Source organism: Chiloscyllium plagiosum, unplaced genomic scaffold (assembly GCF_037043375.1).
Source record: "Chiloscyllium plagiosum isolate Xiang-an unplaced genomic scaffold, Cpla_swu_hap1 HiC_scaffold_3, whole genome shotgun sequence".
NCBI classification, from domain to species: domain Eukaryota; kingdom Metazoa; phylum Chordata; class Chondrichthyes; order Orectolobiformes; family Hemiscylliidae; genus Chiloscyllium; species Chiloscyllium plagiosum.
Genome location: NW_028270141.1, coordinates 144,673,017 through 144,690,294, shown reverse-complemented (window position 1 = coordinate 144,690,294; position 17,278 = coordinate 144,673,017). Strand labels below are relative to the sequence as shown.

At 44.8% G+C, this 17,278-nt stretch overlaps 1 protein-coding gene across 3 annotated transcripts in view; it reads left to right on the top strand.

Moving 5' to 3' along the window:
• Positions 1 to 17,278, top strand: part of xdh (xanthine dehydrogenase) — a 152,453-nt gene that overhangs the window by 93,946 nt on the left and 41,229 nt on the right. For all 3 annotated transcript variants that reach the window (XM_087984056.1, XM_087984063.1, XM_087984050.1), the window contains 6 exons: positions 3,072 to 3,168; positions 4,334 to 4,458; positions 5,794 to 5,927; positions 9,589 to 9,676; positions 9,785 to 9,871; positions 14,477 to 14,668. In XM_087984056.1, coding sequence (XP_087840182.1) covers positions 3,072 to 3,168; positions 4,334 to 4,458; positions 5,794 to 5,927; positions 9,589 to 9,676; positions 9,785 to 9,871; positions 14,477 to 14,668 — 723 coding nt within the window. The remainder of the gene's footprint in view (positions 1 to 3,071; positions 3,169 to 4,333; positions 4,459 to 5,793; positions 5,928 to 9,588; positions 9,677 to 9,784; positions 9,872 to 14,476; positions 14,669 to 17,278) is intronic.

The window sequence follows — 17,278 nt, the reverse complement described above, 5'->3', positions numbered from 1 at the left end:
CCTTTACCTGCGAACATCTGCCTCCAATCAGCTTTCAAACGTTCTTGCCTAATAACATCAAAATTGGCCTTTCTCCAATTTAGAACTTCAACTGTTAGATCTGGTCTATCCTTTTCCATCACTATTTTGAAATGAATAGAATTATGGTTGCTGGCCCCAAAGTGCTCCCCTACTGACACCTCAATCACCTGCCCTGTCTTATTTCCCAAGAGTACGTCAAGTTTTGCACCTTCTCTCGTAGGTACATCCACATACTGAATCAGAAAATTGTCTTGTACACACTTAACAAATTCCTCTCCATCTAAACCTTTAACACTATGGCCAGTCCCAGTCGATGTTTGGAAAGTTAAAATCCCCTACCATAACTACCCTATTATTCGTACAGATAGCTGAGATCTCCTTACAAGTTTGTTTCTCAATTTCCCTCTGACTATTGGGGGGGTCTATAATACAATCCCAATAAGGTGATCATCCCTTTCTTATTTCTCTGTTCCACCCAAATAACTTCCCTGGATGTATTTCCGGGAATATCCTCCCTCAGCACAGCAGTAATGCTATCCCTTATCAAAAATGCCTCTCCCCATCCTCTTTTGCCTCCCTTTCTATCCTTCCTGTAGCATTTGTATCCTGGAACATTATCCTGCCAGTCCTGCCCATCCCTGAGCCATGTTTCTGTAATTGCTATGATATCCCAGTCCCATGTTCCTAACCATGCCCTGAGTTCATCTGCCTTCCCTGTTAGGGCCCTTGCATTGAAATAAATGCAGTTTAATTTATTAGTCCTACCTTGTCCCTGCCTGCCCTGACTGTTTGACTCACTTTTGTTCTCGGCTGTATCCGTCTCAGATCGATCTCTTTCCTCACTATCTCTCTGCGTCCCACCCCCCCCCCCCCCCCCCCCACCTTACTAGTTTAAATCCTCCCAAGCAGTTCTAGCAAATTTCCCTGCCAGTATATTAGTCCCCTTTCAATTTAGGTGCAATCCGTCCTTCTTGTACAGATCACTTCTACTCCAAAAGAGATTCCAATGATCCAAAAATGTGAATCCTTCTCCCATACACCAGCTCCTCAGTCATGCATTCATCTGCTCTGTCCTCCTATTCCTGTCCTCACTAGCTTGTAGCACTGGGAGTAATCCAGATACTACTACTTTTGAGGACCTCCTTTTTAAATTTCTGCCTAACTCTCTGTAATCTCCCTTCAGAATCTCAACCTTTTCCCTTCCAATGTCATTGGTTCCAATGTGGACAATGACCTCCTGCTGGCCCCTCTCCCCCGTGAGAACATTCTGCACCCTCTCTAAGACATCCTTGATCCTGGCACCAGGGAAACAACACACCATTCTGCTTTTTCTCCACTGGCCACAGAAATGTCTGTCTATACCTCTGACTACAGAATCCCCCAACACAACTGATCTCTTGGAAGCCGACGTACCCCTCGTTGCATTCGAGCCAGTCTCAATACCAGAAACTTGGCTGTTCGTGCTACGTTCCCCTGAGAATCCATCACCCCCCTATATTTTCCAAAACAGCATACCTGTTTGAAATGGGTATATCCATAAAAGACTCCTGCCCTAGGTGCCTACCTCTCTTACCCTTCCTGGAGTTAACCCATCTATGTGACTGTATCTGAGACTTTCCCCCCTTTCTACAACTGCCATCCATCACATACTGTAGCTGTTGCAAATTCCTCATCACTTCTATCTGTCTCTCCAACCGATCCACTCGATCTGATAAGATTTGCATCCAACAGCATTTATGGCAGATATAATCCACAGTAACCCTTAGACTCTCTTTAAACTCCCACATCTTACAAGAAGTACATATCACTGCAAAGGCCATTTTTGCTCCTTCACAATCTACAGACCCGGAAATTAACACCGTCTTCTTCATCTACAAACACTGCCCCAGGTTAAATTAATAGCTATGGCTTATATTTTAAGTTTAATCAAGAGACTTAACTCCAAATAATCAAGAATTTGATATAATCAAGAAAGAATCCACTATACTCACTACTGCAGCCTTTCTCTTGGACAAACTTAAAGCAACAATTAACTTATCTGATTCTGTGCTGTGAACTTCACCCAACAGTTCCTCCAAGATTAGTTGTGAATTTCACTGTTTGTTAATTTTCCCAGATGCACTCCGATGTCCAGCAATACACAAATTCAAACAGCAAAGGCAGTAACTGTGCAGGTTCTCTCTCTCTCTCTCTCTCTCCTGTACTGTCCTCACCATGTGCTTCCTTTGTCTGCTCTTCTCCCTTTTAAACTGCTGTTGTTTTGACTTTTTTATTTCCAAAGTTCCAAAACAATGCAACAGCATATAAAACAGTAATTGCTGCTCCTGGAATTCGAGGAAATCACCTCCAACACCTAAAATATCTCAAACCAGATGTCTTTTTTCTGACAATTGATAATGGATTCATTAGATTTTTAGATTTTAGATATTTATTGTCACGTGTATTCAAGTACAGAAGTACAATGAAAAGTGTATAATGTCACCGCACATGGTGTCATCTTAGGTACAAAGGACCCTCGGTACGGAAAATACAACTACAAAGTAATAAGAGAAATGAAAGTTAAAACGTGAAGCATCACTTCATAGAATAGAATAAAAATAAAGAAACACATGATAATACATACAATTAGATTCTTGATTCCAGATTTTTATTGAACTTAAATTCCACCATCTGCTGTGGTGGGATTTGAACCTAGGGCATTATCTGGATTAATCATCCAGCAATAGTACCACTGGGCTATCACCTAATTGTTTGCAAAACATAATCTTGACACATTAAGAAGTGAGGTGAGATAAGGTTTATGAAGATCAGATGAGCTATTTGGCCCTCCTGTAATAAAGCCAAGACACACTATGTTCATGAAACAAAGTCTTGCATGATCTCTTTGGTAAGACAGACCCATGTTATATTGACATTGACATTGACATTGTAAGGTCATAAGCTCCCGACCCATTTTAAAAGCTCCTGTGCTCCCTTGCAAGCACAGACTAAGCTCAATGTCGAGCTTCGTGTTAGTTCCTAATAGTGACCGGATATTTCTTTGCAATCAGGACGCAGTCACCCATAATTCGTTCCACATGCCTCCGAGGAAAATTGAGAATGGAAACATCGATCTTGGATTTGCAGAGTCAGATGACATAATTGAGGGTCTGTTCAATTTCATGTTAAAGTTGTATACTCCCACTGAGTAATAAATCTGATTATTTATCTAACTGTAAAAGACTTTTGTAATCTAATTGAGGGGTTTCAGATGGTTTATATATAGAATAGTGGATCCCTGGGAGTGACTACAGACTGGAATGTAATTGAGGGGTTCAGATGGTTTATATATAGAATAATGGATCCCTGGGAGTGATTACAGATTGGAATCTAATCGAGGGGTTCAGATGGTTTATATATAGAATAATGGATCCCTGGGAGTGATTACAGATTGGAATCTAATCGAGGGGTTCAGATGGTTTATATATAGAATAATGGATCCCTGGGAGTGATTACAGATTGGAATCTAATCGAGGGGTTCAGATGGTTTATATATAGAATAATGGATCCCTGGGAGTGATTACAGATTGGAATCTAATCGAGGGGTTCAGATGGTTTATATATAGAATAATGGATCCCTGGGAGTGATTACAGACTGGGATCTAATCGAGGGGTTCAGATGGTTTATATAGAGAATAATGGATCCCTGGGAGTGATTACAGACTGGAATCTAATCGAGGGGTTCAGATGGTTTATATATAGAATAATGGATCCCTGGGAGTGATTACAGATTGGAATCTAATCGAGGGGTTCAGATGGTTTATATATAGAATAATGGATCCCTGGGAGTGATTACAGACTGGAATGTAATCGAGGGGTTCAGATGGTTTATATATAGAATAATGGATCCCTGGGAGTGATTACAGACTGGGATCTAATCGAGGGGTTCAGATGGTTTATATAGAGAATAATGGATCCCTGGGAGTGATTACAGACTGGAATCTAATCGAGGGGTTCAGATGGTCTATACATAGAATAAGGGATGCCTGGGAGTGATTACAGACTGGAATCTAATCGAGGGGTTCAGATGGTCTATACATAGAATAAGGGATCCCTGGGAGTGATTACAGACTGGAATCGAGTCCCTTGATTACATTCCAAGTTTTACAAAGCACTGCATCAGGCGTGCTGGACTGAATGCTCCCCCCCCCCCACTTTGCTCTAAAATTCAATGGTTCCTTTTCCCAATAGCATGTGAAGTACATGTTGATTCAATCCTTTGCTGGTTGGTTATGTGTAGTGGGCTCTAACTTGTATCAATGGTGTTCTGCAGGAGAAATGTACATTGGTGGCCAGGAGCACTTTTACCTGGAGACGCAATGCACTGTGGCTATACCCAGGGGCGAAGACGGTGAAATGGAACTCTTTGTGTCAACCCAGAGCCCTTCTCAGATCCAGGCAGGTGTTTCTGAGCTCAATGCCAATGTGATCAGCTTGTGTGGCACTTCAGTAGCACCAGGGTTTATGCCTGAACAATGTACAGCAGTGGCAGCATTATCAGAGTCAGTTTCTCTCTCTGATGATCTGTCCTTGGTCTGTTTTTGTCTGTAATCCTGGATGCCAAGGTATAACTTCCATCTTACACCTTTCAGAATTACTGGATCTGTCGATGTCCTCAACAGGACCCGCACAACATAGAATCCCTGCAGTGTGGAAACAGGCCCTTCGGCCCAACTAGTCCACACCAACCTTCCGAAGAGTAACCCACCCAGACCCATTCCTCTTTGAGCTATTATCCTGTATTTACCCCTGAATAATGCACCTAACCTACAAATCTCTGAACACTGTGGGCAATTTAGCATGGCCCATTCACCCTGACATGCACATCTTTGGACTGTGCGAGGAAACCAGAGCACCCAGAGGAAAACCACACAGACGTGGGGAGAATGTGCAAACTCCACACGGACAGTCGCCCGAGGCTGAATTGAGCCCAGGTCCATGGTGCTGTGGGACAGCTGTGCTAACCACTGAGCCACCATATCAACACAGATCCCTTCACAAAAAACAGCAGGTCAATGTTCACTGTCGCCAGGTCGCAATCCTGGAGCCGTTCTTCTGATAAGAATGAGACAAGTAAGCAGGAATAGAGCAGGGCAGTCCCCACTTCAAGTGGATGGGTTAGAAATAGTAGGAACCATGCATTAGAAAATAAGATCTCCTTTCTTTATTTTTCCATATTGTTGCTGGATGGTACAATTCTCAGCTGAAGGCAAAGGTTGAGGGTACAATGGTATGCCCTGGAGACCTGCACACAGAATCTTGGTTTAGCCTTCGAGTGCAGTACTGTGGGAGGGCTGCACTGTCAGAGGTGCTGTCTTTCAGATGTGACTGAAGCCCTGTTTGATCCCTTAGGCGGGTATGTGACATTATCTTGAAGGAGAGGCTGAGGAGTCACCTTTGTGTCCTCGTCAGTCCTTTAAGCAACACCAAAGGACAAATCATCTGGCCGTTATCACTGTGTTATTGGTGACGGTGTGCAAATAGATTCCACTTCCAACACTTCAAGACTGATTCTACCTTGCAAACAGTTCATGAAGTCCCTAGACCGTGATCGATATGGTGTCAATGCAAATCTTACTGCACATTTAAGAGAAAATGAGTTAAGTACATGAGATAGAAAGCAGTAGAAGTATGTACTGGTCAGGTGAGGGATTGTAAGGTGGGACCACACATGTACATTTACCTGACTGGCTTTTTCCATGTTGTTAAATCCTTTGTCGCACCTTCCCACAGACCCTCGTTGCTCATGCACTGGGTGTCCCCGCCAACAGGATTGTTGTTCGGGTGAAGAGGATAGGAGGGGGCTTCGGGGGCAAGGAAACACGCAGCTGGCTGCTGTCTACCGTCGTCGCAGTCGCAGCTCACAAGTAAGTCTCAGGGCGAACGATCAGTCTCCCAGGCTAATGAAGGAAGTCAGCAAATCCATGTCCACATAAACACTTGGTCAGGAGACACAATGGCTCAAAAAGTGCAACATTAATCTGTAACAGTTCGAGACTAACTTAGATACACACCATACCCGCAAGGAACAAAAGTAGGCCATTGGGGCCTTCCAGCCTGCTCCACCATTCAAGGTGATCATGGCTGATCTAATTTTGACCTCAACTCTACATTCTTTCACTCCCCCTTGGGGATCAAGAATCTACCTTCATCGCCCTTCAAAATACTGAAAGATTCTGTATCCATCCTCTTTTGAGGAAGGGAATTCCAAACACAGACCACCCTCCAAGAGGAAAATGTACAATAGATCACCTATGACCCACAGAACTCAGGTGAATGTTTCCATTTACTTGTCTGTCCCTCTCAGACATCAGAGAGTCATACAGCACGGAAACAGATCTCTCGGTTCAACTTGACCATAGCGACCAGGTTTCCTAAATCAAGCTCGTCTTGTTTGTCTGCGTTTGGCACATACCCCTCTAAACCTTTCCTATTCATGTGCCTGTCCTAATGTCTTTAAATGGTGTCATTGTACCTGTATCTACCACTTCATCTGGCAGCTCGTTCCATGCACGCACCACCCTGTGTGTGAAAACATTGCTCCCTTTTTAAATCTTTCCCCCTCACCTTAAACCTATACCCTCTAGTTTTGGACTATCTGCCCTAGGAAAAAAATCTTGGCTGTTCACCCTATCCATGCCCCTCAGGATTTTATAAACGTCTATAAGGTCTCCCGTCAGCCTCCAATTCTCCAGGGAAAAAGAAGCCTTATCTTATCTAGCCTCTCCTTATAACTCAAACCAAGCAGTCCCTGTAACATCCTTGTAAATCATTTCTGCATCCTTTCAAGTTTAATAACATCCTTCCTATAACAGGGTGACCAGAATTACATACAGTATTCCAAAAGTGGCCTCATCAATATCTTGTACAACCACAACATGACATCCCAACTCCTAAACTCAATGTACTGACCAATGAAGGCAAGAGTACCAAATGCCTTCTTCACCACTCTGTCTACGTGGGACATTACTTTGAAGGAACATTGCAACTGAATCCCTAGGTCTTTCTGTTTGACAATACTACCTAGGGTTCAACCATTAACTTTCTATGTCCTCTCCTGATTTGCCTTTGCAAAATGCAACACCTCACATTTATCTAAATTAAATTCCATCTCCCACTCCTCAGACCATTGACTCAGCTGATCAAGACCCCGTGGTATTGATTGTTTTATAAGATAACCTTCTTCACCGTCTACTTTACCACCAATTTTGGTGTCATCCACAAACCTGCTAACCATGCCTCATATAGTCTCAACATAATTGGTTATAACAGTCTACCCCCAAGTAACGTTTGAAAGGTCCTGCCGAACACTGTCAAAATTGACCTTGCTCTAAATTAGAGCTTTAACTTTTAGATCCGGTCTATTCTTTTCCATCACTATTTTAAAACTAATAGAATTATGGTCACTGGTCCCAAAAGCCCTCCTGCACTGACACCTCAGTCACCTGTCTTATTTGCCAAGGGTAGGTCAAGTCTTGATTCTTCTCTAGTAGCTACATCGACAGACTGAATTAGAAAGTTTTCTTGAACGTAATTAACAAATTCATCCCCATCCAAGCTCGTAATACTATGATAGTTCCATTCTAAGTTAGAAAAGTTAAAATGCCCTACCATTACCACCCTATTAATGTTACAGATCTTTGAGATCTCCCTACATATTTGCTCCTCAATTTCCCAATGACTGCTGGGGAGGGGGTTCTATGATACAATCCCATCAAGGTGATCATCCCCTTCTTATTTCTCAGTACCACCCATATAACTTCACTGGACAATGCCCCAGGAATATCCTCACCAAGTACTGTCACAATGTTTTCCCTAATAAAAAATGCTACTGCCTCTCCTGTTTTGCCCCCCTCTCTATCCTTCCTATAGCATCTAATACCCCGGAACATTAAGCTGCCAGTCCTGTCTGTCCCTCAGCCACCAGTCTGTAATCGCTATGATATCCCATTCCCATCTTCCCATTCATGCCCTGAGTTCATCTGCTTTACCTGTCAGGCCTCTTGCATTGAAATAAGTGCAGTTTAATTCATTGTCCCAGGTAGACTCTTCTGTGATTTTGCCTGCCTTGTCTCTTTAACTTGATCCCTTTAACCTCTGTCCCAGCCTGAACCTATTGTGATGTAATGGCTACACTATTGAAATGTGAGGGTACATTCTCAAGACCACCAGTCTCCTCAAAAATGGAATCCTTTAATAGTTTCAAATGGAATAACAACCGTGAGGTAGTGAGTTCCACTTGCAATTCACTCAGGGTAATGATGGTGTGAAGCAGGTGAGATTGATATAGTTAGGGATAGGCTCAGTTTCATCTGAATATTCTCAGTAGGTTTTGGGCAAATGGAGTTGAAGACTATCAGAGCAGCCATGGTCTTATTGAATGGCCAAGTAGGCTAGATGGGCTGAATGGCCGACTCTTGCTCCTATGTCTTACAAATGACCATGAAAGCCAACAAATTACCATACAAACTCGACCAGCTGTGAAAGTGAAACTACCACACCTCTCTGGTTTGGCAGAAAGTGACTCCAGTCCAGATGTCCTGTGAATATTTATCCTAAAACCCTCTAGCTGATAATCTGGTCATCATCATGTTACTGTTCCTGGGCATAGATTCGAGGCAAAGTAAACTCCCTCCTCCCCACCTTGCGTCTACAGCTTTTACCTCTGTGTTAGTAGCAAAGAGGTAAACCCAGTGAGCTGAACCCAGAGGTTCAGGAATTGAAATTGTGGTCACCCTGTGTCAGAGGTCAACCTTTCAGCCAATTGTGCTAACCAGGTTCCTTGAACGATATGTGGTAGATCCAAATCAAGACCAGGCTGTTTTGGATCTGGTGATTTGTAATGTTGAAGCTTATCAGAATAAAAGATTTCCTTGGAAACAGCGATCATAACATGGTAGATATTAGCATTCAGTGTGGTGGGGGGTGGGAGCTTGGGTCAGAAACAGCTGTGCTAAGTTTAAGTAAGGGCAATTACAAAACGAATGAGGGCAGAGCTGTCTGGAGGGGACTGGGAAAGGAGCTTAGCGGCAAAAATAACTGAAGAACAATGGCAGACATTTAAGGAAAATAATTCAAAGCTCACAGCAAAGAAATGTTCCAATGAAGAAGGATTCTAGAAAAGGGATATGATTAATGCAGTTTGGTGTTTGTTGGTTGGCATGGACATGAGGGGCCGAAGGGCCTGTTTCTATGCTGTAAAACACTATTACGCATCACTGACTTCAGAATTATCTGTTCCAAAGTGAGCTTCATCACAAGCTGCTCCAAAAATACATTTTGTAGACATTCCACAAATTCCTTTTCTTGAGATTCGCTACCAGCCTGATTTTCCCTGTCTACCTGCACATTGAAGATCCCCGTGATAATTATCTGTCTTTTCTACCTTCCGATTTATTTTCTTACCAAAATACAGCTAAGAGGCCTGTACACATCTCCCATCTTCTTTTTTTTTTCCCTTTGCGGTTCTGAATTCCACCATCCAGATCCAGCCCCAGCCCATTACCTCTCTCCTTGTTCTTCTGTTAGGACAAAGCGACCTGTTCGATGTTCACTGAACCGTGATGAGGACATGTTGGTGACTGGAGGAAGAAATCCTTTTCTGGGCCGCTACAAGGTAGGATAAACGGGAATGGAGGAGGGCAAGTGAGGAGGGCTGTGAATGGAACTGTTTGCCCTCTGCTCAGGGATCCTTTGTTCACCCTTTCCTTTGTTTCACTTCCAGGTCGGATTTCAGAAGAACGGGAAGGTTGTAGCTTTGGACCTCAAGCTCTACTGTAATGCTGGAAATAGCCTGGACATTTCATCTGCTGTAGGTGGAACTTATGTATTACCTTTCAAAGTAAAATGTGTGTTTCTCTCGGATGGACGCGTTCTATATAGGGCAAGTGTTGGGCTGTTTGGAGTGCAAGTAGTTTGATTGACACATTGTCAGAATAAGTGGGTAGACAAGAGTTTCGGAACATTGTTTTCACTCAAAGGATTGGAAGTCCTAATAATTCTCTCATCCTATGGATGCTGGCCCTCAGTGCGCTCAAGATCGAAATTGCTGAAGAGAATGTGGATGCTGAGGGAATTGGAGATAAAGACGATAGGGCAGGAGATGTGGAGTTGGTGCAGAAGAGGGTTTGGGAGGTAGAAGAATGCACAAAGTTGATAGGCCGCTAGGCAGCTACGCAAAGACAGGGTAAGTTGGAATAGATGGAGTTTCACAACTTTAGAATAAAGTTTATTGTCACGTGTACACACATACAGGGATATAGGAGTACAGTGTACAAAGTAAGGCATTTGATAAGGTTCCCCACAGTAGGCTACTGCACAAAATACGGAGGCATGGGATTGAGGGTGATTTAGTGGTTTGGATCAGAAATTGGCTAGCTGAAAGAAGACAGAGGGTGGTGATTGATGGGAAATGTTCATCCTGGAGTCCAGTTACTAGTGGTGTATCACGAGGATCTGTTTTGGGGCTACTGCTGTTTGTCATTTTTATAAATGACCTGGGTGAGGGCGTAAAAGGAGAAGTTAGTAAATTTGCAGATGACACTAAGGTCGGTGGAGTTGTGAATAGTGCCGAAGGATGTTGCAGGTTACAGAGGGATATAGATAAGCTGCAGAGCTGGGCTGAGAGGTGGCAAATGGAGGTTAATGCGCAAAAGTGTGAGGTGGTTCACTTTGGAAGGAGCAACAGGAATAAAGAATACTGGGCTAATGGTAAGATTCTCAGTAGTGTAGATAAGCAGAGAGATCTGGCTGTCCATGTACCCAGATCCCTGAAAGTTGCCACCCAGGTTGATAGGGTTGTTAAGAAGGCATACAATGTTTTAGCTTTTATTGGAAGAGGGATTGAGTTTCGGAGCTACAAGGTCATCTTGAAGCTGTACAAAACTCTGGTGCGGCCGCACTTGGAGCATTGCGTACAGTTCTGGTCACCGCATTATAGGAAGGATGTGGAAACTTTAGAAAGGGTGCAGAGGAGATTTACTAGGATGGTGCCTGGTGTGGAGGGAAGGTCTTATGAGGAAAAGCTGAGGGACTTGAGGCTGTTTCGTTAGAGAGAATAAAGTTGAGAGGTGACTTAGTTGAGACATAAGATAATCAGAGGGTTAGATAGGGTGGACAGTGAGAGACTTTTTCCTCGGATGATGATGGCTAGTATGAAAGGACGTAGCTTCAAATTGAGGGGTGATAGATATAGGACAGACTGGAGGATAGCAAATGTGGTTCCCTGTTCAAGAAGGGGAGTAGAGACAACCCTGGTAATTATAGACCAGTGAGCCTCACTTCAGTTGTTGGTAAAGTGTTGGAAAAAGTTATAAGAGATAGGATTTATAATCATCTGGAAAAGAATAATTTGATTCGGGATACTCAGCACGGTTTTGTGAAGGGTAGGCCGTGCCTCACAAACCTTATTGAGTTCTTTGAGAAGGTGACCAAACAGGTAGACGAGAGTAAACCAGTTGATGTGGTGTATATGGATTTCAGCAAGGCATTTGATACGGTTCCCCACAGTAGGCTATTGTACAAAATGCGGAGGAATGGGATTGTGGGAGATATAGCAGTTTGGCTTGCTGAAAGAAGACAGAGGTTGGTGGTTGATGGGAAATGTTCATCCTGGAGTCCAGTTACTAGTGGTGTACCGCAAGGGTCGGTGTTGGGTCCACTGCTCTTCGTCATTTTTATAACCAACCTGGATGAGGGCGTAGAAGGGTGGGTTAGTAAATTTGCAGACGACACTAAGGTCGGTGGAGTTGTGGATAGTGACAAAGGATGTTGTAGGTTACAGAGAGACATAGATAAGCTGCAGAGCTGGGCTGAGAGGTGGCAAATGGAGTTTAATGTGGACAAGTGTGAGGTGATTCACTTTGGTCGGAGTAACCGGAATACAAAGTACTAAGCTAATGGTAAGATTCTTGGTAGTGTAGATGAGCAGAGTGATCTCGGTGTCCAGTTACACAGATCATTGAAAATTGCCACCCAGGTTGACAGGGTTGTTAAGAAGGCATGCAGTGTTTTAGCTTTTATTAATAGAGGGATTGAGTTCTGGAACCATGAGGTTATGCTGCAGCTGTACAAAACTCTGGTGCGGCCACACTTGGAGTATTGTGCACAGTTCTGGTCACCACATTATAAGAAGGATGTGGAAGCTTTGGAAAGGGTGCAGAGGAGATTTACTAAGATGTTGCCTGGTATGGAGGGAAGGTCTTACGAGGAAAGGCTGAGGGACTTGAGGCTGTTTTCATTAGAGAGAAGAAAGTTGAGAGGTGACTTAATAGAGACATATAAGATAATCAGAGGGTTAGATAGGGTGGACAGGGAGAGCCTTTTTCCAAGTATGGTGATGGTGAGCACGGGGGTGGGGGCATAGCTTTAAATTGAGGGGTGATAGATTTAGGACAAATGTCAGAGGTAGTTTCTTTACTCAGAGAGTAGGAAGGGTATGGAATGCTTTGTCTGCAACGATAGTATATTCGCCAACTTTAAGTACATTTAAGTCGTCATTGTACAAGCATATGGACGTACATGGAATAGTGTAGGTTAGATGGGCTTCAGATTGGTATGACAGGTCGGTGCAACATCGAGGGCCGAAGGGCCTGTACTGCGCTGTAATGTTCTATGTTCTATGTCAGAGGTAGTTTCTTTACTCAGAGAGTAGTAGGGGTGTGAAATGCACTGACTGCAACAGTAGTAGACTCACCAACTTTAAGGGCGTTTAAATGGTCATTGGATAAACATATGGATGAGAATGGAATAATGTAGGTTAGTTGGGCTTCTGATTGGTTCTTTATTGCTGGAACAGCACAGCAGGTCAGGCAGCATCCAGGGAACAGGAATCTCCTGTTCCCTGGATGCTGCCTGACCTGCTGTGCTGTTCCAGCAATAAAGTTTCAACTTTGATCTCCAGCATCTGCAGACCTCACTTTCTCCTCTTCTGATTGGTTCCACAAGTCGGTGCAAAATCTAGGACCGAAGGGCCTGCACTGCGCTGTAACGTTCTATGTTCTATGTCCCCGATGCCATCTGAGGTACAAAGGTACAGAATCTCAGGGATAAAGTAGAAGAAAATTAAGAAATAAGTTGAAAGTTAAACATTACAGTACTGTTTATTGTAAATTAGAAACATAATGAAGAATTAACGTCTTCCATAAGCCTCAGGCCTGCAAGCACTCCACACTAGGCTTCCCCATGAAGTGCTCCCACTCTCCCACACTGAGCTCAACCTCTCCCCTGTGTGAGTCAGTCTCCACCCACAGTGAGCACTCCTCACCAGCCGCCGCACCGAACATCACCAGATTTCCCGTCTGGTACAACACCGAGCAGTTTTAAAGGAGGTTGTCCAGGGGCCCACTGTTTGCTGGTGAATGCATCGAGACATTCTGAACAACCAGGAGGATTCTGCACCTGAACACTGAATTCACATCGTTTTTTTTCTCTGTGCACCTTGCTCTGATGGTGTTTTCCGAGATGCATTTGTGCATCACCTCCACCTCTCAGAACTGTCAGTCACAAGGTTGTAATTTCAGGACGACTGGAGGAGAAAAGAAATCCAGCGGTAATGCTCTGTTGCAGTCCTGAGGGAGTACTGCCCTGTACAAGTCAGGCCGCTTTCAGAGGAAGTGGTAAAGCTGAAGTCACGCTGTCCAGTAATGTAGAAGTATCCAGTGCTAGTACGCTCTCTCAGCTGTTCTGGCCAACAGTCTAACCCACAGTGAACACTGAAACTAAATGTCAGATCACTATCACCCTACCCTGTGGCAGTTTGCTGCATGAATATCAATCGCAGTGTGACAGCATTGACAAGGCAGGGCAGTGGCCTCGTCTCGTTATCGCTGTTCTGTTAATCCAGAGCCCCAAGTGTTGTTCTGGGGTTCAAATCCTGAGGTGGGAGGTGCTTGTGTTTTTTTTTATAAATAACCTGGAATTAAGAATCTAGTGATGACCATGAGTCCATTGTCCGGGGAAAACCCCATCCGGTTTACTAATGCCGTTCAGGAAGGGAACTTTACCTGGTCTGACCAGCATGTGACTCCAGACCCACAGCAATGTGGATAACTCTTACACTGCCCTCTGGGTAATTAGAGTTGGGCAATAAATGCTGGCCGAGCCAGTGACACCCTCATGCCATGAATGAATAATATAGACTGAAAAGGGAATGTGGAAGGGAGGGTGGGGGAGGGGGGCATTGCTGGGGGAGAGGAAGCCTCATGACTGCTGTGTGAGAACTGAGGGAGAGATAAGTATTTGTTTATTTGTGATGACCCTGATGTGTTCCCTGCTGCCTGTTAATAAATGCTGGCCTCCTGTGTGTTCTAGTACAGTCACAGGTCGGTGCAGCTAAAGGGTCTGTTTCCCGTTCCTGTCCGTACAGAGGGAAACTTGGACTAAGTTTGCTCACATGGCTGTCTATCTCTGAAACCAGGTCATGATTCGAGCCTTATTCCACATGGACAACGCATACAAAATCCCCAACGCACGGGTGATCAGCTACATCTGCAAGACCAACCTGACTTCCAACACGGCATTCCGCGGATTTGGAGCGCCGCAGGCAATGCTGATCGCGGAGTGCTGGATGAATGACATTGTTGCAAAGTGTGGGCTGCCTTCTGAGCAGGTATTGGGGTGGTGGGGGATGAGGGGGGAGCACAGAGGAGCAGGGGAGCTGCTAGGGATTAGGGGTTGGGCACCTGTATATGGGGGTAGCAGATTATAGAATTGTTGAGGCCCTTCGGCCCATCGAGTCTGCATCTACACACAAGAAACACCTGACCTCATCCCATTTACCAGCGCTTGGCCCATAGTCTTGAATGTTATGACGTGCCGAGTGCACATTCAGATGTGCACATTCAGATTAAAGGATCTGAGGCTATTTGCCTCTACCACACCTCCAGACAGTGCATTCCTGATGGCCATCACCCTCTGAGTAAAAACATTTTCCCTCAGATCCCCCTAAATCTCCTGACCCTCACTTTAAATCTTTGCCCCCTTGTGACGGACCCGTCAACTAAGAGGAACAGCTGCTGTCTTATCCTTGCCCCTCGTGACCTCAATCAGATCGCCCCTCAGTCCAGAGAAAATAACCCTAATCAGACCTTTCCTCGTAACTTATGTTTTCCATCCCAGGCAGCCTCCTGGTGAATCTCCTCTGCACTCATTCCGGTGTAATCACATCCCTCCTGTAACGTAACGAGTCGCCTCATCAAAGTTCAATACAACTCCAACATGACTTCCCTGCTTTTGTAATCTATGCCTTGACTGATTAGGGCAAACGTCCCATGTGCCCTTTACACCACCTTATTTATAGACCCTTCCACCTTCAGAGATCTACGGACAAACGCGCCAAGGTCCCTTTACTTCACAGAGTCATGAAGTCTATTGACTACTTCTTTGTCAAATTACAGCTTCCAAAATTACCTCGCAATTTTCAGTGTCAAATTCCATCAGCCACTTATCTGCCCATTTTGATCATCCTGTTAATATCTTGTTGTCGTCCAAAACCTCACTGTCAACCACCCGACCAATCTTTGTGTCATCTGCAAACTTAGTACTCCAAACACCTTACACAGTCATCTGTGTCCTTTAGATTAGATTAGATTCCCTACAGTGTGGAAACAGGCCCTTCGGCTCAACCAGTCCACACCGACCCTCCGAAGAGTAACCCACCCAGACCCATTTCCCTCTGACTAATACACCTAACACTACGGGCAATTTAGCCTGGCCAGTTCAGCTGACCTGTCCATCTTTGGACTGTGGGAGGAAACCGTAGCATCTGGAGGAAATGATAAATAATAGGGGCTCCTGCACAGACCCCAATGGTATGCCAGTGGACACTGGCTTCCAGTCACTAAAGCATCTTTCTGTCATCACCTTCTCTCTCTCTCTCTCTCCTCCTGAGCCAATTTTGAATACACTTTATCCAGTTACCCCTGTATCCAAGGTGCATTTACCTCCTTGATAAGTCTCCGATGTGCGACCTTGTCAAAGGCTTGACCAGATGTGGGTACAAGCTGGGCTGCTCCTCCCTTGGATTTTAATTTGGAGGCAAGGTCAAGATTCCTGCTTCCTCCCTCCCTCAGTCCGGAATCTTGGGATGGTGAAACTGTCAAGGGTGTTGGTGGGGGCAGGGATGTTTATCTGAAAGGTTGTTTCCGTTGGCTGCTGGGCAAGTAGGTCCCACAGCCATATGCCCCAGGGTCAGGGATGATGATGCACCTTTCAAGGGTTTGGCCTGGATGCGACTCCCATACCACTCTGATGTGGTTAACGCTTCACTCCTCTGCACGGTGTCCTGATCCTGACAACTGGGAACCAAACCCAATGAACTTCCTTGGAGTGCCCATCCCCTCAACTGGCATCGACATGAGGCTTGCCAGCAGTGTTCACATTTTGAGACAGAATCAGAGAGAAATGGCTCAGAGCTTCCAAATTCGACTGTAAGCACATATGAACGAGGAGCAGGATTGAGGCCATTCAGCCCCTCGAACCTGCTCGTCCATTTAATACAATCATGGCTGATCTCAACTTCACCTTTCTGCCCAATCTCACAACCCTTCAATCCGTTACTAAAAAATATCCAGCCCATCTTCCCCTTAAATTTACTCAAGGTTCATCACTCTGCACCCAGCCATCCAGCCAACTGAGCTTGCCAACTCACTTATAAGCAGAAATAGGCTATTCAGCCCATTGAGTTGGCTCCGCTATACAATGCAATCATAGTTGATCTGATCATCCTCAATTCCACCTCTCCTGCCTTTCCCCCCGAAACCTCCACCGATTAAAAATACGCCCGTCTCAAAATTTATAGCTCTCGAGTAAAAGCAAAATAATGCAGGTGCTGGAGACAGAGGGATGGAAGAGGAAGCAGACTGTGACAATTTCCAGAGCAAATGACAAAGAGGTCGCTACCGGTGGTGAAGGAGACTGCAGTCAGTCCCACGCCAGAAACGTCAGAGCAAGATTGAGGTAGTTTATTAAAACGATGAGTGGATTATTCCCGTAGGCAGGGCGGAGGTTTGCCAAGCGGTCACCCATTCTGGGCCCAGTCTCAACAATGCAGCTTCCCCTGACAGATGACGTGATGCTAACACTGACAGGCTAAATAGCCTTTTTCCAGCCTGTGCAATGGTTCACGCTGCGACCTCATTTGGTCACTAGAGTGTACAAGCCACCCTGCCTTCGTCCATCCCAGAGCCGGCTCCCTATTCCCAGCAGTGGAACAAACAAA